Raw genomic sequence first — 23,004 nt, forward strand, 5'->3', positions numbered from 1 at the left:
GTGACCTTCATTTTATTATAGTGACTTTTTTTTTTCATTAATAAAACAACCATAGTTCCTCTAATGTTAGTGGTTCACAATAAATTAGTGTGAACCAGGTCCATTTAAGAATTTGTAAAGCAAGTTTTCCATGCATCTACTAAGAATTCTTCGATTCTCTACACAATCCTATTTGAACAATAAAATGTTAGGTGGCATTAACATTTTTGTACTCCCTGAAGAATATTTCTCATTGCTTTCTAATTTGTACCTTACTATAATATTTTTCATTATATGTTTGGCTCTTTCTTTAATATATAAGGAAAATTTGTAAATAATATAATAATTCCACATTTACTCCATTTTCATTTAATAATCCTAACTTTAGATTGGTCTAGAATAATCTTAACTTTGGGGGTTATTTTCTTTCTTCAATCCCAATTACCAGTTACCTGGAACAGATTAATTTTTTTTAATAAATTCCACGTGTCAATAGTTAATTAGCCAAAAATATTAAAAAAAGAAAAACAAAAAAATTTTAAAAATTCAGAAACCCCCTTCCCTAGCCACCCAGCCACACCGTCCACCGGAACCCCAACCCCACCGCCCACCAGTGAACTCACAACCTTCCTCCTGCCGGCCAGCCACCCCATTCCACACACGCTACAACCACAAATAACAACAACAAACACAAGCAACTCAGCCCAAACAACCGCACAACCCGCAAACACCAAACAACCACCATCACCACCAGCCTAAACCGTCAGCCGCAACACCCATCTCCACCTCAACAGCAATTCGACATCTAATTTCATCCTCCAATAGCATCAACTAGGGGTGCTAATCGGGCGAGCCGAGCTCGAACTATGGTCAGCTCGGCTCGTGATCGTTTAAATTTGTTCGAACTCGAACCGAGTTCAAACCTTTAAGAGTCGAGCTTTGACCGAGCCGAGCTTTGACTAAGCGTTGACCGAGCCGAACTCGAACTGTTCACGAACAAACTTGTTTTATTCTTATCCCTAGTTTACTTGTCTTCTTTATTGTTTATTATTAATTTTTTTTATTTTACAACAAGTTTATTTTTTTAATAATGAAAACACTAACTTATTATTGTGTAATATCTATTGATAAATATATTTATATTTATATACATGATTTCTTTATATGAAAAAAATAATTGAGCTTGTTCACGAACTTTCGAGCCGAACTTGGCATAACTCAGCTTGGCTCGTTAAGGTCTCGAGCCGAGCTCAAACCCGAGTCGAGCCACCACGAATCGAGCTTTGACCGAGCTTTGACCGAATCGAGCTCGAATAGTTCACGAATAGCTCAGTCTCATTATCACCCCTAGCATCAACAACTTAAACCTTAAACCTTAGATTTACAGCAACAATTCGCCACCTCCAATAGCAATTTGACACCTCCAATATTAATTTGACACCGCTTGAATTCGTTTTCATCTTAAGCCTTAGATTTACAACAACAAGGTAAATCGAAGGCAGGGCAATGGGTGAGGGCATGGGTTTTTGGTGGTGGAAGGCAGGGCAATGGATGAGGTTGGGGGTTTCGGTGGGAAGCTAGATTGTTGACTTTTGTTGACTGGTTTAGGATTGAAGAAAGAAAACAACCCCAAAGTTGGGATTATTTTAGAACAATCTAAAGTTGTGATTAACTGATTACTAAAAGATAATGGAACAAAGTTAGGTTATTATTTACAAATTTTCCAATATAAAATACTTTGTATATAATTAGCATTTGGATTCAGATCATGTGTTGGAGAAATTAAACTTTTGGCGCTCCACACCTAAACTGTAAATGATTCATTTTTATTTTTATTTTTTATTTTATTTTTTATTTTTATTTTTTTTATGGTGGTTATATTAATACATGAATTGATGAATAGGATTGAAAATAGAAAAATTTGTGGGTGATATTCAAATTAATACTATTTTCTACAATTTCTTTACAACCATTGAAAGAGCTTACATACTAAAATAAGAAAAAATTCAATGTTCAAAACTGTACAATAACTCAAACTTAGGATAACTCTCTTTTGTACATACACAAATGACGACCTTAGACGGCATTAGACACCGAACACTTAACGTAAATGGCATTAACATGCACATCGCCGAGAAAGGAGACGAAGGGGCACCAGTAGTACTCTTCATCCACGGCTTCCCTGAACTATGGTACTCCTGGAGACACCAAATCCAAGCTCTATCGGCCCTTGGTTATCATGCCGTAGCCCCTGACATGAGGGGCTACGGCGATTCAGATGCCCCACAAGATGCCCGTAAGTACACATACGGGTACATTGTGGGGGACTTAGTTGCATTGATTGATGCACTAGGGGAACATGAGGTGTTTGTTGTAGGCCATGATTGGGGTGCACTCATGGCTTGGTGGTTGTGCCTCTTTCGGCCTGATCGTGTGAAGGCGCTCGTAAACCTTAGTGTGGCTTACCCTCCCCGAAATCCTAATAATAATCCGGTGGATCGGCTTCATGCTGCTTATGGTGATGATTATTATGTTTGCCGTTTTCAGGTGAATATTGCATTGTTCTTTTCTTTAGGAACCTCTAACCAATGATGATTCAAACATTTCAGAATAAACTGTTATATTATCTCCATTAATTTATAGTTGTAACAAAAGAATTTTTTTATCTCGATAGTACTCCTTTGTTGCAACTAAAAATAAATGGAGGTAGTATATGAAATTCTATTGTTATTGATGTTGATCATACATTTATTTTACATAATTGAGTTGGTTCAATGGTGATTACTAATTATTGGAACTTTTATGTGTGACAAGGAATTAAGAAAAGGACCACCAAACTATTAATTACGTATGCAAGGTTCCTTTTTCTGTATTAATTGAGAGCAGTCTACCTAAAACAAATCTGGAAATGAAAGCGCTGTAATTGATTGTTTTGCCATTATATTTAACCATTAAGAATTTTAGTAGTTGATATTTCTTTTCTTTCTTTCTTTTTTTTTTTTTTTTTTTTTTTTTTTTAAAGGACATGAGAATTAAATGTTCATAGGAATTTGTATATCATTGGTTTTAAAATTCTACAACAAATTTCGTTGAAATGATTAGATTTGTTCTGTTGTTGTTAAGACTTAAGACAAGACATTTGCAAATAATAGGGCTTTTTACTAGAGCTTTTGAGTAACCAAGAAAGGGCTTGTGAATTTAACTCCTATGTATTCGGTGGACATTGAAAATTCCATGAATTTGCATTAGTTCTTATATTATCACCTTTTATGATCTATCAAACAAACATCTAACATACTTTCAAATTCACGTGAATTTTATATTCCCTCATTTTTTTCAACCAAAAGTTTAACCCTTTTTCATAAAAAAAACATAAGTTAATTAACTCTTTCTAATTTGTAAAACTTCTTTTAACACTTTAATTTGACGACTACATTTTTTAGCAAGACTCCTTTTACTACATTACTGCCCTTATCCACCACAATATATAGTTTCACCATTCCACGCATATGTAAATATATATGTAATCATATCTATTCTAAAAAAAAAAAAAAAAAAAATGTAATCATATGTATTTTATTGAATGATCTGAGGTGAAAATCTAGAAAAAGTGTACATGTACAATGCATATATAAAAATGACTTAGGTTGTGCTACCACCAGTTGCATAACAATACTATTTACTCATTTGATGATGTTCCTACTGAGTAAAATAGTCTCATTAGTACCATACATGCTTAAAAGAATCCAGTATATAATTAAATTAATTGGCTATACATGAATACCTTCTTGTTTATCTCTCAACTCCTGTTTTTTTAATCAATTCAAATGCTTCATTTTCGATTCATATCATTTTCTATGTTTTAATATCATCTTGTGAATGAGAAAATTGATATTATAGAACAAAAATTAATGATGGTGAATATACATGAAGGTACCTGGAGAAATAGAGTCTGAGATTGCTGAAACTGGTGGTGCTGACAAATTCTTGAGAAAATTATTTTCGTACCGCCACCCAGGACCTTTAATTTTGCCCAAAGGACAAGCCTTTAACGATGAGCCTCCTTATCCGAATTGGTTGTCTGAAGAAGATATTGCTTACTACCAGGACAAATTTACACATACCGGCTTCACTGGAGGATTGAACTATTATCGTGCTATAAATCTGTATGTCCCTCCTTAAACTCACACTCATATTTAATCTTCATCTATTACATTAGTAAGAAAAGTCGATAGTGGGATACATTCAACTATTGTGAGGGGCGTTTTAGCATTCACAAACTCAAATCAGTCAGCACCAAATAATTTCAGCTTGTTACTTCAGTTTCATCAATTACAATCAATCAATCAATCAATCAATCAAAGCCTTAATCCCAAAAGTGGGGTCGGCTAACATGAACCAAATTTGATTATTCCGTGTAGTCATCAACATAAATCTTTCTCCTCCATCCCTTACGATCCAAAACTTCATCCTCACGTAAATCCATGCACTTCATATCCTTCCTCACTCCTTCCAACCAAGTCATCTTTGGTCTCCCTCTTCCTCGTTTAATCCCTCCATGGTCCCACTCTTCCACTCTTCGCACCGGTGCACCCTCGGGTCTCCGTCTTACATGTCCAAACCAACGCAGACGATTTTCCCTTAATTTATCTACAATGCCCGCCACACCTACTTTCTTGCGAATAACCTCATTTCTGATTCTATCTCTTAAAGTGTTTCCACACATCCACCTTAACATGCGCATTTCCGTAACCTCCATCTTTTTAATATGCTCTTTCTTAGAAGCCCAACATTCTGTACCATAGAGCAACACTGGTCTTATGGCAGTCCTGTAGAATTTTCCCTTCAACTTTAAGGGAATGCTGCGGTCGCATAGCACTCCCGTGGCCGCTCTCCATTTAAGCCACCCTGACTTAATCCTGTGGGTCACGTCTTGATCAATGTCACCATTCTTCTGGATGATCGACCCTAGGTACTTAAAACATTCACTCATGGTCAAATCCTTTCCATCCAAACTCACCACTTCATTGCTTGTCCCCCTCTGAGTGCCAAAACGACATACCAAATATTCAGTCTTACTCCGACTTAGCTTAAACCCTCTAGATTCCAACCTTTGCCTCCATTGCTCCAACTTGACATTAACCCCATCCTTAGTCTCATCCACCAAAACGATATCATCTGCGAACAGCATACACCATGGAACCTCATCTTGAATTGGTCTAGTTAATTCGTCTAGAACCGTTGCAAAAAGAAAAGGGCTTAATGCAGACCCTTGATGCAATCCGATTGTAATAGGGAAATCTTTTGTCAACCCTCCGCATGTCCTCACATTTGTTGACACATCCCGATACATATCCTTAACTAGGTCTACATACCTTCGTGGGATACCTTTCTTCAACATTGCCCACCAAAGTATCTCTCTTGGCACCTTGTCATATGCCTTCTCTAAATCAATAAAGACCATATGAAGATCTTTCTTCTTTACCCTATAAAACTCCATCATTTGTCTTATCAAATGGATTGCCTCCATAGTAGATCTCCCAGGCATAAAACCAAATTGGTTATCTGAAATGCTTGTGCATGCCCTCAACCTTTGTTCAATCACCCTTTCCCACAACTTCATAGTATGGCTCATAAGCTTAATTCCTCGATAGTTAGAACAATCTTGAGCGTCTCCTTTGTTTTTATAAAGTTTCATCAATTACAGTACTTTCAAAAATGCAAAATGGTTGTGATTGTTGCTTCAGTTTCATCAGCATCCCCAAATTTTGGATGTAATTATATCTTCCACGGTTGGAGATATTGATAGGTGTTGCAACACACCCTTTCTAGCAGTTTGTAAGGTGGCTGTTTCAGTGTCTTTGGTGTTACTGTTATTCATATTGAGTACTTCGTAGACTCTTAAGTTAAACAGACTAGCCACGTACCCTGCAGATTAGTGTAAATATACATGCTGTTTTTCTGGTCATTCTTTGTTTACATATGTAACAACACATCTTTAATTTTACTGCAGAAATTGGGAACTCATGGCACCATGGACGGGAGCTCGTGTAAACGTACCAGTGAAGTTCATAGTTGGAGAATTGGATCTGGCTTACCTTAAGCCTGGAGTGAAGGAATATGTTCAGGGCGGGGGGATGAAAAACGATGTGCCACTTCTGCAGGATGTGGTCATACTTGAAGGAGTAGCCCATTTTCTACAGCAAGAGAAGCCTGATTTGATATCCAATCACATCTACGAATTTATCCGGAAATTTTAAGGGTTTTCCCTTGATAAAAGAGTAAATTAAACTAATAAACCAATTTCGGACAGAGTTAAGTAAAGATGCTGATTTACTTATTAATCATGATTTTCATCAAATTATTCCAGTTGTTCAGCTAAATAAATGATATGTAAAGAAAAAACAGGGCAATGAAGAATTCTAATTCTTTATTGTTGCTTTTCGGCCTCTGCAACTTACTAAAAGTATAAGTTTATTTTTTCTATTTTGCAATGATAAACATCTCAACTCAAAACTCTGAAGTTTTTGTAACATGATTTATAAAAATTAGCTATCAACTAGCTTGAAGAAAGACCAGAGCCAACATCAAATTGTGTTTCCGCAAGAGATGACGAGCCAAACTGTGGAATCAATTTCTTACTGGTGCAGTCCGTTTTTCAACATTAAAATTAACGTCTATGAGACCTGTTATACCAGCAGTTATTTTTTCACCAGGTTTGACAGGACCAACGCCTTCTGGGGTGCCTGCACAGAATCAGTGAACTTTCAACCAACCAACCAATCAATCAATCAAAGCCTTAATCTTATAAGTGGGGTCGGCTTGAATTTTCAGTTGAAAATAAATATGTTTACCAGGTGAAGGCATGGGTTTCAGGGATAAAAATAACAGTGGGTGGCAATGCAGGGAATAGGCATTTTAATGTGAGAGTATATTAATATCGGAAGTCATCATAAAAAGTTGCCATACAGCATCAGGTCCATCTCACAGAGGAGATTATTTACTGAATAGTGTATAGAGCTCGTCTGGCAAACCTAAGTAAATTTCCTTCAGCCAGATTTAAATAATTAAGTTGTTCCTAAACCATCATAATTAAGTATATGATACAAATTCACTCAAAGATCCTCTAACAGATGATGTTTACTCTCCACTACACATTCTTAGCAAGGGTTATATGATGGTTAAATCAATCACAGACCATTCCTTTTTCAGTAAAGGGGACGACATTTTTCTTGCATTTTAAACTGGTACACAGTATATATTAGTATATGACTATTAATCTATTATTATCAAACAGCAAGAGGTAATTTAACAGATAGTGAAAAATACAGCGTAATGAAAATCCTTAAGAGTTAGAGGAAGATACAGCTAGTTTGTTCTCATTATGCTAATCTTCTATTTAAATTGATGATGATTTCCATGGAAAATAATAGCTTCCAATCGATTGGCCAAAAAAAAAAAAAAGGCAGTAATGACCAATGAGAGAATGAAGCACAATGCAGAATAGTCAGCAATTAAGATCAAAGAAAACACTTTAACAAATAAGCCGTATCAAAATACCTGTTAGGATCACATCTCCTTCCAGAAGTGTGACAAAAGAGCTTATATGGCTGACGAGGAATGGGACAGAGAATATCATATCTTTTGTTGACCCCTTTTGCTTTATTTCTCCATTAACCTTTTGTCACATAAACTAGTTTAGATCTTTATTAAATAATCAGAGAAACTGAAACACTTTTAATATTCATTAACAAAAAGTTCACAACTTCGTATGATGAACCCACCTTTAGCCACAGCTCCAAATTATGAGGATCAGACACTGCAGATTTAGGAATCTGCAAAATCGAACATTGGAAATCCAATAATTCAGGTGTATAGTTGTATACTGTCCCCTATATTCACTAGAGTTAATAAGGTGTAGAACATAAAAGCTTCAAAGCAAACATCATATCTTACCATTTCACTGATAGGTGTAAAGGTGTCCTGTCCCTTAGCCAATAGCCACGGAAGCCCTGCAGCCTAATAGATGATAAACAAAACATAGAAACATAATCAGGTGTAGGAATGACAATTTTCAAATTGATGACTCAAGTAATTATAAAAAAATTATCAAGAATATGGGTTACAAGTCTTACAACCCAGTATAATAAACAGTACTCTTTTAATGAATACACATTCTTCCCAAACAGCTAGGAATTAGAATCAAATCAGACAATCAAAAGCAAATAATAGAGAAATCATTAGCCAAGATAGACTGTATTGATGATCAGTGAAATCCTCAATACAATTCCCTTCTTTCGAGAGGAAGAGATTCTCTCCAAAACTACTACTCAACTTTTCTGAATGATCTTCCTCTCTTTCCCTCTCCACTATTTAATACATTATTCCCCTGTAACAAACTATCAGTTCAAAATAACAAAATTCTCCCAGATTACTTAATTGTCCTTTTACTAACAAACTTCAGGAACAGAATTATTCCACATCAGCTAGTAAGTTGCATCAAGTTGCTGCTACTGGTTTGGCCTTCCTTTGAGCATAAGTGATGTAAATAACAGGCTTGGGCCAAGCCGTTGCACTAATATCCTTATAATCTTTTCTTTTTTTTTATTCATTTTCTTCTTCTTTCTATATTACAAACTTTTTGAACATACACTGCACATGGTCTAACAAGGTTCTACAAAAAGGAACTTAATTCAATATAATAAGACCCTAGTTTGCTAATCATAAAAGCTAACTAGTCCTAATTTAGATTGAATAGGAATATAGGACCATGCTTGTTGAAAGTTCATAATATATTGGTCTCGGATTCATATTGAAATACGAACTTTCACCACAAGTTGGAAGTGATATGAGAGGCAATAAGAAGAAATTTGTAGGACAGATTGTTGAAAATAAAAATTGAACCTTAATTGATGATTGGAGTTCCCTTGCTGTCATATCAAGTCCCAGAGCATAACCTAAAAATCAAGATAATATCAATTTACTTTCTTTCCAAAACAAAAACAAGCATTGTAACAGATCATTAGGCTACAAAATAAAATATCCAAGGGAAAACAGAAACGGATGTTAAACAGGTCAGATGCAATAATTAGCAACGCTGGAGTAAAATCCTCTCCAAACATAATCTAGACTATCAAAGCTTAAGTGGTCCACAATGTAGACGTGGATTGAAGGATATCATCCTAATCAACAATCTGAATTGGTCAGCTGATTCATGGCAGCAATTTAAGAAAAGTGCAATCAAGTAATATGAAACATTATTATAATTTCACTGTCATCAAAGAAACCCATACAGCATCATAATTTAGTGCTCAAATCAGGACCTCCATCAAAGTGGATGTCGAGTCTATCGGTAACTCTCCTTCCTTGAGGTTCCCTCAGTATCTTTATGTTTACTCTATTTTCCTTTGTGGTTTTCCCTTTTGAATTTAACCCAATCCTTTTTTTATGGCATGTTATCCCACTTGTCTCTCTACTATACTCTATTAATTAATGTAGGAAAAATAACCCCATTTGCACACCCTTTGCTCAACTCATACAAAAGTGACACGTAAGCAGGGGACTGACATAAAGGGATGGAGGAAGTAACATGTACGTTGGTTATTTCAGTCTCGGAGGCATATGAGCCCAGAGAGGGGAAGGGGGAGGGGGTAGAAGGAAAGAAAGACCTATCAGAGGCAGTTCAGTTAGACCCCAACCATACCTTAACCCCAAATATCGAAAAAGATCAAGATCTCAATAGCTTAACATGATACCAATAAGAAACAAATAAGAAACAAAGTATGCTTATAAGTCCTAACAAATGTGTATGACTAGTTATAGATGCACCCACACACAGCACAATGAAAGTATTATTTCCCTATTATTTTTACACATCCATGAAAAAAATAAAAGGCATATTTGAAAATATTTTTTGAAAAAAAAAAAAAAACAAAAAAAAAAAAAAAATCAAGAGGAATTGATTAAATTATGCTTGGTGTGTGACCCATTGCTCATTCCCTATGCTTTTCTTCACTTATAGGAATAATTCTTTTCACACTGCATCAGAATATCTCAACTACAGCTTCATCATTTCCTCCGTTACATCCTAAACCATTATGAAACATTTGTTGGAACTAAGAATGCAAAGTAAAAAAGAAATGTGTTGCAAATAACATTAATGCATTCTCATTCAAATGAACTAATAGGAAGTGCCATTAAATAGGCTACAATTTACACCAAAGTTCCCTTTTTCTTTCTTTTTCCTGACAAAAGCTACACCCAAGTTTCTAAAGTAGAGCAATGAAGCATCTAAATGGAGTAGTGCTACTAGGCTACATGGTTTAGTGCATGATGCCACTTTAGAGCCCCCACTTCCTCTAATAAAAAATAACTAATTTGACTAAGCAATCCTAACTAAAAATAAAGAAGACAGCATAAGTAACTTCTGCTACTAGACTAACGAGATATCCTAGTAGCTAAAGAATCAACCATAGACTAATTCTTTTGAAGCATATTTTAAAACACCCCCTTGCTTCAAAATTAGTAAAATTTTATGAAGCACTTCTCTTGAAATTTGTGATGCATGTCTCACCACCTTCAATTTCTTACTTGTCAATGCACGCCTCACCAACATATACTCTTCGGACTTTGGAGCACTCATTTCCTGGTGCACATTATCACCCACTCACAGCCACTTGTGCCATGCCTTCTTTCTCATCATTTTGAAAACTACAATTCCTAGCCATGCCCAAATTCTTAGTTTGTAGTATTTTGGCTTTACCTTATGCAAACAATCCTTTTCCTCATGACCAATCTTTTGACAATTCTTGCATTTCAACTAACTACTTTTCCCTTTTGAGAAAGAAGATTTAGCTAATATAGCCCCCTCAATTTTTTTTTTCCTCCATTTTCTTCCTCCCTCATTGATCTCCTTTGGTCTATGGCCCTTAAGGTATTGATTAACTCTACTAGGGTTACTTAGGATAGATCTTTGGAGTCTTCTGAGGAAACTTTTTACTCATATTATTTGGGAGCGCTCACTAAAATCATATCAACCACTCTCTCATTGGAAAATGTTTCACCAAGTAACCTAATTTGATCAACAATGGAAATAAGTTTACTCACAGGTTCTATAATACTTTCACTCTTCTTCATCCTTTGCATCTCAAAGGAAAACTCATCTCAAAATCTCACCTAAGTATAGATTTGTTTGGACATCTGAGGGAAGAAGTAGAGAGCTTTAACGCCGTGTATACGCCCGTTTGTAAAGAAGTGAAGTAACGCCTATTATAGAGAGAGATGGAGCTTTAGCTTTAAAGTATTCTCTTAAGGACGTAAGCCCGGTGAGTTTATGCTATCTAAATGAAAGTGATAAAAGAGCGGAAATTCAACCTGAGGGGTACTTTGTGGAGATTGAGCCTCGAAAGTATTGCTTCAAATTCCACTTGAGCCTCAAAAGTATTGCTTGAGGTTCAAAACTTGCATCAACTTTACGCATTGCCCTCAAACTCTTCCTTCTGCATATCCCATGCCTTTGTTGGTGACTCACAAGTCATTATGTGGGTAAAAATTCCACCACGGCTGAATGAACACATGAAAGGACCTTTACAATTCTGAAGAGGGGTTGGATCAATGATACAAGGAACGAAATTCGATACGAAACGCGGGACGGAAACGGAAACGGGAAACGCTACATTGAGTGAATCGGGAACGTTGGGTGTAGTTTAATATATATATATATATATATATATATAATAATCTGAAAAAAAAAAAAAAAAAAAACTAAAAATTAATTTGAAATAGTTAAAACATTAATCACTTGCAAGTTGTCCTTTTCAGTTTTCAAGTTCCCAATAAGCTAGTGTAATGAATAGGTAGTAGTTAGAAACTTAGAGACTAATGACATTAGTAAAGTTTAGCATAAAAAAATGACATAGTAAATACAGTAAACTAAAAAAAGGTGTAAATAATAACTTTATATGAATATATATTCCTATTTCCTATATTGAGGGCCCCAATATAGTAAGAAGTTCAAAAAGAAGTTTTGTCTCATGCGTAATGCCCCCTCAACTTTTTCTTTTTCACTTTATCATCTTCAACAGCTGTATCATCTTCAACCTCGCGAACTCGCCATTATCAAACACTGTAAACCTTCAATTTTTGCCGCTATTGACTCAGAAATTCGACCTTGCTGAAGAAGAAAAAGGGAACGCCACTACTACGAACTGAGTCGCGAACCCTAGCGATTTGGGTCGCGTTCGTTCCGCGATTCGGTACGAACGACTCAGATCGCGATTCGCCTCAACGTCCCGCGTTCCCTGTATCACTGGGTTGGATCATTATCATTCTCAATTGCTTCCCACAAACTCATAGCTTCCAAGAAGATTCCATTTTGATACACCCACGTATTATAATTTTCTCCTTTGAATTTGGGAATGGAAAGAGAATAGGCGTTTGATGCCATTGAGAGAAAAAGGATGAACACTCAAACAATGTTTTTAGGCCTCACAAGATCTTTATTGGAACTATGAATGCAAAGTACAAAAGAAAAATGTTGGAAATTATGTTTTTCGCATTCTCATTCAAATGATCTAATAGAAAGTTCCTCAAAATAGGCTACAAGTTACACCAAAGTTCAGCAACTAAGCAACTAAAGAGGAGTAATGCTACTAGGTACGTGCCTTAGTACATATTGCCACTCTTAGTTCCCACACTTCTTCTAATTAAAAATAGCTAATTTGACTAAGCAATCCTAACTAGAAATAAGAAAGACTAACATACTACTTAGCACAACTAACTTATTGCTACTAGACTTAGGAGATATTCTAGTAAGTAGTAACTAAGTGAAACAACCATTAACTAATTCTTTTGAATAATATTTTAACAACATTCTGTTAAAGCTCAGTGATGATCAATAGTAGATCCAATCTGCCAGCCATGTTCTTTAAAAGCCTATTTACATCAAACCATTGATAGGATATTGATGTTGTAAGCAGTCCAAAGACCAAATGGTTAGCCCCCAAACCCTTTATATCACAAGTTTCGAAAATATACTATCTTTATTCTTTTCATTTCACAGTTGTCATAAAAGGAAACATGTTGCCACATGCAGCAAGAACAACCACCGATAAGGATCTACCAAAGGTACCATATAGATTGGTCAAAATGTTACATAGTGGTGCTCAACTAGTCAGATTTACCGAGGACAGCCGGACTAGTCAGTGACTAATTGAAAGTCTTTTTACATGGCAGGAAATTAGAACTCAATTTTAATGGCATAAGGTAACATACTCCCTCTGTATTTTTTTAAGTGTTACAGTTTGACCGGCACATAATTTTAGGCAATTTAATTGACTTAAATAAAATAAGAGGTAAGTAGGGTAGTTGGAGTATTAAAAAATTGTAGAAGAAAGATAGTAAGGTAAATAGTTTATTGAAAAGTAATGAATGTGAGAGGAAAGATATAATAAAAAAAAATAGTAGTGGGTTTGGGTGGGGACCGGAGAGAGATATAATATTTTAATGTAGCTTTTTGCCAAAATGGGAAGTGTAATACTTATTAAAACACGGCCAGATTTGATAAGTGTAACACTTAAAAAAACACGAAGGGAGTATAAATTATTCAGAAAATTCTTCTCATAAGTAAACAGTTTTAAATGCTTATCTTAAATGCTTATTTGTTGGAATGCTGACAACAATTCAATGTGAGCTCATACAAATAAGTATCCAAATACAAGAAATTGCAATATGCAAACAATACTATTATATACTATTATAAGCCAAAAAAGATGATAATCCCTCTGTTCACAAAACAAGTCTCATTTCACCCAAAAATCATATCACCAAATAAAAGTCTCACTTTACCTTTATATATTTTTTATTCACTTTTAACTAATCAAACCCAATTATTGGGTTTTTTTTTTTTTTTAATGCATTTACCTATAATCAATGAAACCCCACAATCAATTTTTTTTATTTTTTATTTTTATTTATTTAAGTTACCTATGCTAATGCATGTTATATATCCTTTTCCAAAAAGGATAATCTTGATGATTATTGAGGAAGCTTATTAGAATTTGGGTTTCGGAACAGCCGAGTTGAAACTAACATTCTTATTTATATATCGATTCTCCTTCCTAAAAACATGCACAAAAGAAAAATGGGACTTTTATTTGGGAGTAGAGTGAGTACCATACATCAATCTCACCCTAGATCAGCTTGAGTTGCACACTTGCACTACATTTCAGCTCCCTGTTAAGCTACTACGAAGACGACGTCTAACCTCATTAACTAGCTTAGCTCACCATGTACAGGCAGCTTCACCTCTCAATTTATCCAATACCATAAACCAAAAGCAATCAACAAACTTACAAATTGTGCACATCTCATCAATACCCAAAAAACAATCCCCTTCATTTCGGCAAAAAATTAAATGACTATCCAAGGACAGAACCTCCAATCATAAAAGCATTAGCAAATCGAACTATCCCAATTCAATCAAATTCATCTTTCTGCTATTCTAACTACAAAAACCCAAATTCATTTTTTTTTTTTTTTTATCTCAAATTTCATCTCAAATTTCTAATCTATTTCGTCTATATCATACAATTACTCTAAATGACTATCCAATTACAAAAACTCCAATCATAAAAGCATTAAAAAGTCGAATCATCCCAATTCAATTAAATTCATCTTTCTGCTATTCTAAGTACTAAAACCCAAATTCGTACTTTGTTTAAATTTCTATTCTATTTCGTCTACATCACACAATTACTCTACTTCCCAGTTCAAATTTACCAACAATTATTGCTTTTGTAACCTGAACAAGTACATCATTCTGGAAAAAAATTGGAAAAATGGGGATAAGCAAAGAACCTGCAATAAAATCCATGGCAGAAGATTCGGGGACATCGCGAGCTTTCTTGGAAATGACAACAGCAAGTTCAGCTTCATAGTGAAGGTGTTCCATAGAAGGTGGGATTTGAATGGTTCCGCCATTAGGCAAGTAAGAGGATGTAGGTTTCATAAAAAGGACAGGTTCCTTTGGAATTGGGTTGCCAAGTTCTTTCGCATGGTTGGCATAGTTACGACCAACGCAGATGATCTTCGTTCCCATTTCAATTAGTTTCGCCATTTTTGATCGATTGATTTCTGCTTTCTGCTATTCTTTGAGATTTTATTTTTTTTTTCAAATGTGTATTTTTTTTTTTTTTTTTTTAAGACTTTCAAATGTGTATTTTGTTTTGTGAGGAGTAAGCAACCCTGCACGGTGGTGTGCCTGCATAGGGGCAAGATTGGTATTTCGCATTTAAGTGAGTGTATCTATATACATTATACGTATCAATGTATCATAATCTAATACTCTTTCCGTTTTTAAATACTTGCTCCATTACTCCATGCGCGGAGTTTTATGAAAAATTTGAGAAAATAATAAAATATAGAGGTAGTGGGTCGGTAGAAAAATAAAAAAATTGTAAAAAACAAAAATACTGGAGAAATTAGAGGAGAAAGAATATGAAATTAATAAACTACTCCCTTCGTTTTTAAATACTTGCTCTACTTCTCCATGCGCGGAGTTTTAGGAGAAATTGGAGAAAATAATAAAATATGGAGGAAAATTTGTAAAATTACCACCCATAAAGGGGTGCTATTTTGAAATTACCACCCATTAAAACTTTTATTTTAAATAACCACCCATTAAATTAAAAAACATTTCAGATTACCACCTTTTTTAGAATTCCGGTGGAAAATCCGGTTGAGGGCCCCACCTTATCAACTTCCCTCCTTTTTTTTTCATTTCGCTCGACCTAACCTTCTGATTGAAACATTAAACTCAAAAAACCATATTCTCTCATCAATTTCTTCAATTAATTCATCCAAAAGCATCAATCTTTCCCCTTTTTCTTCCTTTAATTCTCTGTCAACTTTGCAACTACCCCTTAAGGGTTGAATCAAAACCCTTACTTTTTTTTCTGCAAATTGGGACCCTATTTGTACTTGCATTTGCTGTTGAAGTCTCCATCTTGCTGTGTTTTCTGGGGACCAAAAGCGCGTAGGTGAAACTCCTATCAAATGGTGATGTCAATGGCGAGCTTGAGGTGAGCAATTGGGACCCTTTACAATTTCAGAAATGTAGCCTAATTGCAAAAAAAACCCCAATTTTAAAGCCCCAAGAACCCTAATTCCAAAATTGTAAAAAACCCTCAATTTTATTGCCCCAGGAACCCTAATTCCAAAATTTTAGGCATGTACCAGCTGCAATTTGAGGAAATTTGGATGTAATTTGGGGCGAAAGTTGTGAATTGATGTTGGACAATTTATAAAGGAAAAAAATCAAGGAGGGAAACATTTAAAAGAGTTAAATTCGCCGTTTTTAGCCGTTATGTGGGGCCCTCAACCGGATGTTCCACCGGAATTCCAAAAAAGGTGGTAATCTGAAATGTTTTTTTTTAATTTAATGGGTGGTTATTTAGGGTCTGTTCACATTTACTGAACTGAACTGAACTGAACTGATTGGAGCTAAACTGAACTGAACTGAACTGAACTGAACTGAACTGAACTGAATTGAGTTAAAATGAATATTTTATGTGAGAGGGAAATTAAGAGCTGAACCGAACTGAACTGAACTGAACTGATTGGAGCTGAACTGAACTGAACTGATTGGAGCTGAACTGAACTGAACTGAACTGAAATTTTGTCGTGGATAAAAGCGAGAATACATATAATTGAAGCAAAGATTCAAAATTAAAAATTCATAGTTTCTAAATTGAATATGCATTATTCTTATTAAAAATGTGCATATTTTAAAAATTTGATGTGCATTATTACTAATGGAAATGTGCAAATTGTTTGTACTAGTGATGCATAATTTTTGTGCATAATAATAATAAGTATTCTCTAGATGAGCAAGATATGTCTATTTATGTTTAAACTAAAGCCAATTGCTACGTAATTTCATACTCCATCTTGGTAAGTTTTTCAGAAGAATAATGTAAAGCATAGATAATGAAATATGCACATTGGATATGCATATGATGCACCTTTTAAATGTTTGCTCATTTACGTGCATATTTCATGTATGATACATTTGTTAATGAGGCGCGCCTAGTTGATCTTATTGATTGCTACAATATGTTAATCTTCAACGACACATCAGCAATTCGTGGAAATCGTAGTTGAGTTAGCAGTAGGAGTGAACACGTAGGACTAAAGTCGTTACCTATTGTTAAGTAAGGCGTTCTTAATGTTGACGGTGGGTAATAAGTGCAGCATTAATAGATTATATGGTAGTTGTTTGTTTTTAGCACATTCAAATTACATGTGTGTTTGACCGATGAAAGCAAATCGCTAAATCACAAAAAAGTTGAATCCTAACAAGTTTGAGTGAGGAAATATGATAATGATCCAGTGAGGTATTTGATATGTATTGTTCTCAAGTATTTGTTCAATGTTAGAGAAGAACATCGATGCTGCGGATATGATCACTTAGCAATTTGAAACGGGGAGGTTAGTGTTTACATTCACATCCATCGATGCAATAGATTTTGAGTTTATAGCGTATTGGGCATATCCTGCTTCTGTAGTTGATATTGATAATATTGTTGTTACTTTTGTTAATATGGAGTCCAAAATATAGGATTTATGGACATCTCATGAAACTGATCTGATTATCATATTGTATAATTATAATTAGGACCTTTTATAAAACTGATTTATGTAACTGGGTTAGCATAAGAGATCTGTGTTAAGGAATGATGAGTTGGCAATTTTAGATCATGTCAATAATTATCTTATAATTTTTTTTATCTTAATATTTGTGTTAAAGAGTTTATGATAATTAATTAGTATTAAATATAAGTTGATCATTCACAAAAATACTAATAGTTTGTACTAATCGTTTGAGATCACAAACATAGCTTAATAATTTTACTAGGGTTGGAGTCGAATCTGGGCATTGGTAATGTGTATATGAAGATCACGTAACACGTGTAAGAATGATGTGAATGTTTGCACTAATTGTTTGAGATTAATAGGTTCAATTAATACTAATAGTTCTACACATATAAGCAGGTGCACTTTTATTTTTGATTGCAAAAATGTGTTGGTGTAATTAATGGAGGGCCGTATGGAGGGTTGTCAATATTTGGATGTTGATAGTATGGAAGGATTGGAGTCTTTAGATGTTGATAGTAGGGAAGAATTGGAGTCATTGGATGTTGATACTATGGAAGGATTGGAGTCATTGCATGTTGATAGTACGGAGGTAGCAAACGAAGCACTTGATGTGGAAGGCATGATAAGTGAAGGTGGGTGTATCGAACAAAACTCAGAGCAGTTTATGTCTCCCTTGAACTCAATAGGTACATTAGAGACAGTAGTGGGGAGTAATAATGTTAGTGCAATGAATATTGTTGAACCTCCCAAAATTGGAATGATATTTAAGAGTTGGCAAGATGTGGAATCATACTACAAAGAATATGCTCAGCAACAAGGATTTGGAGTGACAAGAGCACAAGGTGTATATTCTAAAGGCGAAGTTAATGATGGGGTAGACCAGATATGAGAGCGGTGAGGGAAGCAAAGAAGAGAGCTAAGGCTATGGATGTATCTAGTTCGGTAGTTGGTGGTGTTGGGTGTGTTGAAGACCTAAGGCAATGCAAGAGAAAGTTAAAAAAAATGTTTGTGTCAGGCTAAGTTGTATGCTAGTCTTAACCATGACGGGGAGTGGGAGATAAAGAAGGTGCAGCTAGAACATACCCATTATCCAATACGACGGAAAGCAAAGTTAGTGAAAGAGTATAGGATGAAGAAATTTAACTCTAGAGCTCGTAAGAACTTGCTTAACTTTTATGAACAAGGTGTGCCAGTTACACAAATTCATGGGTGCTTTGCTTCTCAAGCGAATGGAAACCTTGAGTATACTGTGAAAGACTTACAACATGAGGTTTACAAGGAAAGAAGGAAGAAAACCGCTGGGGGTGATGCAGTTGCCATGTTGAAATATTTGAAACAAATGGAAGCAAGGGGTCACAATTTCTATCATTCCAAAAGATTAGACCAGGAGGGTAGGTTGAAGGATGTCATATGGGTTAATGGGCGTAGTAGGGCTGCTTATGAAGAATTTGGAGATGTTGTCTGTTTTGATGCTACATACATAACAAATGAGTATCAATTACCATTTGTTAATTTTGTAGGAGTAAACCAACATGGTCAAACAATACTACTGGGATGTGCATTGGTTGCTCATGAGGACATCGATACATTTAGATGGATATTCCAGGAGTGGTTGTCATGTATGAATAACAAGGCCCCTGTAGCAATTCTGACTGACCAAGCCGCTGCAATGAGAAAGCCCATAGAGGAGGTGTTGCCTTCGACGCGTCATCGATGGTGCATATGGCACATTATGCGCAAAATTCCCGAGAAACTAGGGAAATGTGGAAGGTATGTTATACATAATATTGACTGTCTAGTAATATTAGGTAGTAAAAGTTATGAACCCTTTTTGATAAAAAGCTTTTATCTTAATGAATTTCAGGTACAAGGATTTTAAACCGGTTCTAAAGGCAATTGTATATGAAAGTTTGAATGTAGAAGAGTTTGAAAGTAGGTGGGTTTCGCTTATTAGAGAATATGACTTGTAAAACAATGATTGGCTCTCAAGCATGTACACAAAGGCATATGTGGGTTCCTGCATTCATGAGAGACTACTTTTTGGCTGGTATGAAGACAACTCAGCGGGTCGAAAGTATTAATAGTTTCTTCGATGGTTTTGTGAATCGGAAGACAAAGCTATTTGAATTTCCTGCCAATATGCGATGGCCATGAGGAAGCGAGTTCGTGATGAGTCAGCTGCAGATGCAAATTATGCGAAATATGTAAGACGACTAGTCACTTGTTTCACGGCGGAGAAGTTTTTTCAAGTGTTGTACACAGACTCTAAACTTCGAGAGGTTCGAACAGAATGTACTCGAATCATGCATTGCTATTCTAAGGAGAAGAAGATGTTGGATGCAAAGTATGAAGTCGAAGACCATGTTTGGATTGTACCAGAAGGGAAAAGTGAAGAAGTCCTAATGGATAGAAGAAGGTATCTTATTGCTACTTACAACAACGAGACTAATGAGGTGGAATGTGAATGCCGCAAATTCATAACTCATGGGATAATGTGCAAGCATATGATTCAAATACTTGATAAGAATCATGTTGTCAAAATACCTCAAAAATACGTGGTGAACCGATGGCGCAAGGATATTAAAAGGAAACACACCAAAGTTGAGGTGTCTTACCACAACCCGGATGAAGATGAGGTCGTGAAAAAATACAATAATTTGTTGGGTGAGTTTGAAGAGTTATTTGATGATGCTGATTTGGTGAATGATGAAGCTGTAGAATTGGTAAGTAATGCTTTGAAGCCCATACGAAATGAATTGGATCAATGTAGGCTTAAGAAGGCAGCAGAGAGTGTTTCAATGTCATGTCCGGAGCAAGGGCAAGTATCCGGATTGGATGCTAGTGACACTCCGAACACCATGACTATGCCAAATACTGGAGATGACACTGAATTGGAGGATCGCGTTGTGAATGTGAAAGATCTTGTAAGAAATAAACCACCACGTGGGCGCCTATACACCAAAGAGTACACTGAAGCGGAGGATCAAGTTATCACTGTGAAAGATCCTGTTAAAATTAAGAAACCTCGTGGGCATCCTAAGGGTTCAAGAAATAAGACTCTTGCTGAAATGATACAAGGCAAGACAAGGAAGAATGCTTTAGGGGTCAAAGGCGAGAAAGCTAATGATGGGCGAGCTGGTAAAGCAAAGAACAAGGAACAAACTGGAACACATAAGAAAACTGGAAGACCAACAACCAAAAACCCGATTGAAGGGATTGTGAGTGGATGCACATTCACAACCTCTTCGCAAGGGTCGTCAACTGGAAATGGGCAAAAGGTAAATCAATGACAATAGTTGATAGTTTGAAAGAATGTGATTGTTGTTGACAGTTTGACTAGAGTACTACCATTCCTTAATGATGTACTTACATTACCTCGTTAATTATAGGTGCGGAAGGTGAAGTTGTTAAATGAGCTTGTGCCGATAGAGGAGCTGCTAAGAACCGTAAGATTTATCATTGTTTGGGGCTGATTAATAGTTGATTCGTAATAACAACGGATTGAAGTATAGGAATCTGACTAACAACTATTATTTTGTTTTGTTTTCACAGAGGAAGCGGAAGGCGAAAAATGACCAGCGTAAGGCCAATCACTAGAAGCAAGCTGCTAAAAAGTCATCGAATGTAGTGGGAATAACGAAAAGAAGACGGGAATGTAGATGGGGTATTTGAATAGGAAACGTTAAAGTAAAATCGTGGGAATTTAGTCATGTTTGAAATAAAATCAAAATCAAGATGCATTAACTCTTGATGATGTTGTAATGAGACTTATTTGTTGTAATTGGAGTTATTTGTTGTTACAGTTTTGAAAATTAGACTTTAAGAATTTACCAAGTAGTTTTTATTATCACTGATTCGTTTTTTAGTTTACAAATTACTCTTTATCGAACCAAATCTGTATTAAAACTTGGAAACATGTGGACTCCATGGGATGTGGGCCGAAGGTCCATGATCCTAGGCATTTGTTTCTACCTCTTCACTACATGGATTGGGGCAGTAAGAATCGTAAATATTATGCGTTGTTTGGGCCGGATATTATAGAGTGTATGTTGTCACTACACTTGAGGTTTTTATGTGAATATGGGCCAAAATGAATTGGGCCCCATAGCATGGATTATAAACCAATACATATATTAATACAATACAGATATTATATGGTATTTCTTTTTTCTTTTCGATTTTTCTTTTTTTTCCATGTATTGGGATTTCATTTTATAATTTATATAAAGTATTATAACTTGAAGTTCATAACCACTCTCGTTTGATTAGTTGATTAACTACTACTAACTACTATTTGTTGATCACCAATGAGATGGTTCATACATTTCATTAATGAATACACATACACCTCTCCATAATTTAAAATCTATTTTATTATGTGTGCCTGAATTCTATTACCATTTATTAATTCTTTGTAACTAAATTTCCAAATTTATTTATGTACGGGGTACAATATAATGATTAGAGAATCTTCATTGTGGCGATTATATTTCTAGAATGTAGTCCTATTATCCAAACCCCTTCATATCTATAATCAAATTGTTTGAAGGTTGGCTAAGTATTTTATTTTATAATAAAGTAACTGATTTGAATTTATTTTCGAGTAATGTAATCCTACTATGGAACTTTTAACTTCTCTTTTCCATATAAAAAAGATTCTCATATAAAATTTTAAATAATCAAATATTAAAAAATTTATGTGAGCAATTTTTGTCATTGAGTTTTTTGTCAAATTATTGAACATATAAAATTTGTCCCCCCGAAGTAAAAATCCTGGCTCCGCCATTGAGCATGCCATCCATCGATAATTTATGAAGATTAGCATATATTAATAATTAGTGGTGAGTTTTATGTGAATTTGGGGGCCCATAGCATGGATTACAAACCCATATTGTACATAAAATCAATAATACATATATTAAGTTAACACAACATAACATTAAGTAGAATCTATTTACTTATATAATATTTTGCTAAATATTAAACATAACACAATCAGTAGTACATTTGACCATATTAAAAAAAAAACAATAAGCATGCCATCTGTTGATAATTTTGGAAGATTAGCATATATTAATAATTATTGGTGAGTTTTATGTGAATATGGGCCAGAATGACTTGGACCATGACATAGACTACAAGCCCATATTGTAAGACAACTTAAAATCACCAATACATATACTAAGTTAACACAACACAATATTCAGTAGAATTTATTTACTTATATAATATTTTGCTAAATATTAAACACAACACAATCAGAATACATTTGATTATTTAAAAAAACACTACGCATGTCATCCGTTAATAATTAAAAATTTAGGAAGATTAGCATATATTAATAATTATTTACTCACTTAAAGTGGCGAG

General features: G+C 35.0%; 3 protein-coding genes across 3 annotated transcripts; 2 read left to right on the plus strand and 1 right to left on the minus strand.

The window, feature by feature from the left end:
- Positions 1–2,046: 2,046 nt before the first annotated feature.
- On the plus strand, positions 2,047–6,239 carry LOC145609336 (epoxide hydrolase 1-like). The gene is made up of 3 exons (XM_081664841.1): positions 2,047–2,526; positions 3,913–4,145; positions 5,993–6,239. Exons 1-3 carry the CDS (start codon positions 2,047–2,049, stop codon positions 6,237–6,239), a joined length of 960 nt encoding a protein of 319 aa, XP_081520967.1.
- Positions 6,240–6,327: 88 nt separating this feature from the next.
- Positions 6,328–15,161, minus strand: LOC145608131 (oxaloacetate tautomerase FAHD1, mitochondrial-like). Its single transcript, XM_081663730.1, has 6 exons — positions 14,836–15,161; positions 8,884–8,936; positions 7,936–7,998; positions 7,764–7,814; positions 7,540–7,657; positions 6,328–6,725 (listed from the first exon to the last, which is right to left on the minus strand). Exons 1-6 carry the CDS (start codon positions 15,092–15,094, stop codon positions 6,610–6,612), a joined length of 660 nt encoding a protein of 219 aa, XP_081519856.1. The 5' UTR covers positions 15,095–15,161; the 3' UTR covers positions 6,328–6,609.
- Positions 15,162–18,073: 2,912 nt separating this feature from the next.
- On the plus strand, positions 18,074–19,604 carry LOC145607048 (protein FAR1-RELATED SEQUENCE 3-like). The gene is made up of 3 exons (XM_081662829.1): positions 18,074–18,508; positions 18,650–19,404; positions 19,499–19,604. Exons 1-3 carry the CDS (start codon positions 18,074–18,076, stop codon positions 19,602–19,604), a joined length of 1,296 nt encoding a protein of 431 aa, XP_081518955.1.
- The last annotated feature ends 3,400 nt before the right edge of the window (positions 19,605–23,004 follow it).

Source organism: Chenopodium album, chromosome 23, assembly GCF_948465745.1.
Source record: "Chenopodium album chromosome 23, dcCheAlbu1.1, whole genome shotgun sequence".
Taxonomy (NCBI): domain Eukaryota; kingdom Viridiplantae; phylum Streptophyta; class Magnoliopsida; order Caryophyllales; family Amaranthaceae; genus Chenopodium; species Chenopodium album.

Bases quoted from the DNA above. Each gene is read 5' to 3' on its own strand.
- LOC145608131 (XM_081663730.1), bottom strand. From the start codon at position 15,094: ATGGCGAAACTAATTGAAATGGGAACGAAGATCATCTGCGTTGGTCGT. The intron at 8,937-14,835 runs GTTCTTTGCTTA...CTTGATTTTTAG, and splicing joins TGCCATGGATTTTATTGCAG to GTTATGCTCTGGGACTTGAT. The intron at 6,726-7,539 runs GTATTTTGATAC...GATTCTGTGCAG, and splicing joins AGGAGATGTGATCCTAACAG to GCACCCCAGAAGGCGTTGGT.
- LOC145609336 (XM_081664841.1), top strand. From the start codon at position 2,047: ATGACGACCTTAGACGGCATTAGACACCGAACACTTAACGTAAATGGC. The intron at 2,527-3,912 runs GTGAATATTGCA...ATATACATGAAG, and splicing joins ATTATGTTTGCCGTTTTCAG to GTACCTGGAGAAATAGAGTC. The intron at 4,146-5,992 runs GTATGTCCCTCC...ATTTTACTGCAG, and splicing joins TATTATCGTGCTATAAATCT to AAATTGGGAACTCATGGCAC.
- LOC145607048 (XM_081662829.1), top strand. From the start codon at position 18,074: ATGGAGGGCCGTATGGAGGGTTGTCAATATTTGGATGTTGATAGTATG. The intron at 18,509-18,649 runs GTAGACCAGATA...TGTTTGTGTCAG, and splicing joins AAGGCGAAGTTAATGATGGG to GCTAAGTTGTATGCTAGTCT. The intron at 19,405-19,498 runs GTATGTTATACA...AATGAATTTCAG, and splicing joins AAACTAGGGAAATGTGGAAG to GTACAAGGATTTTAAACCGG.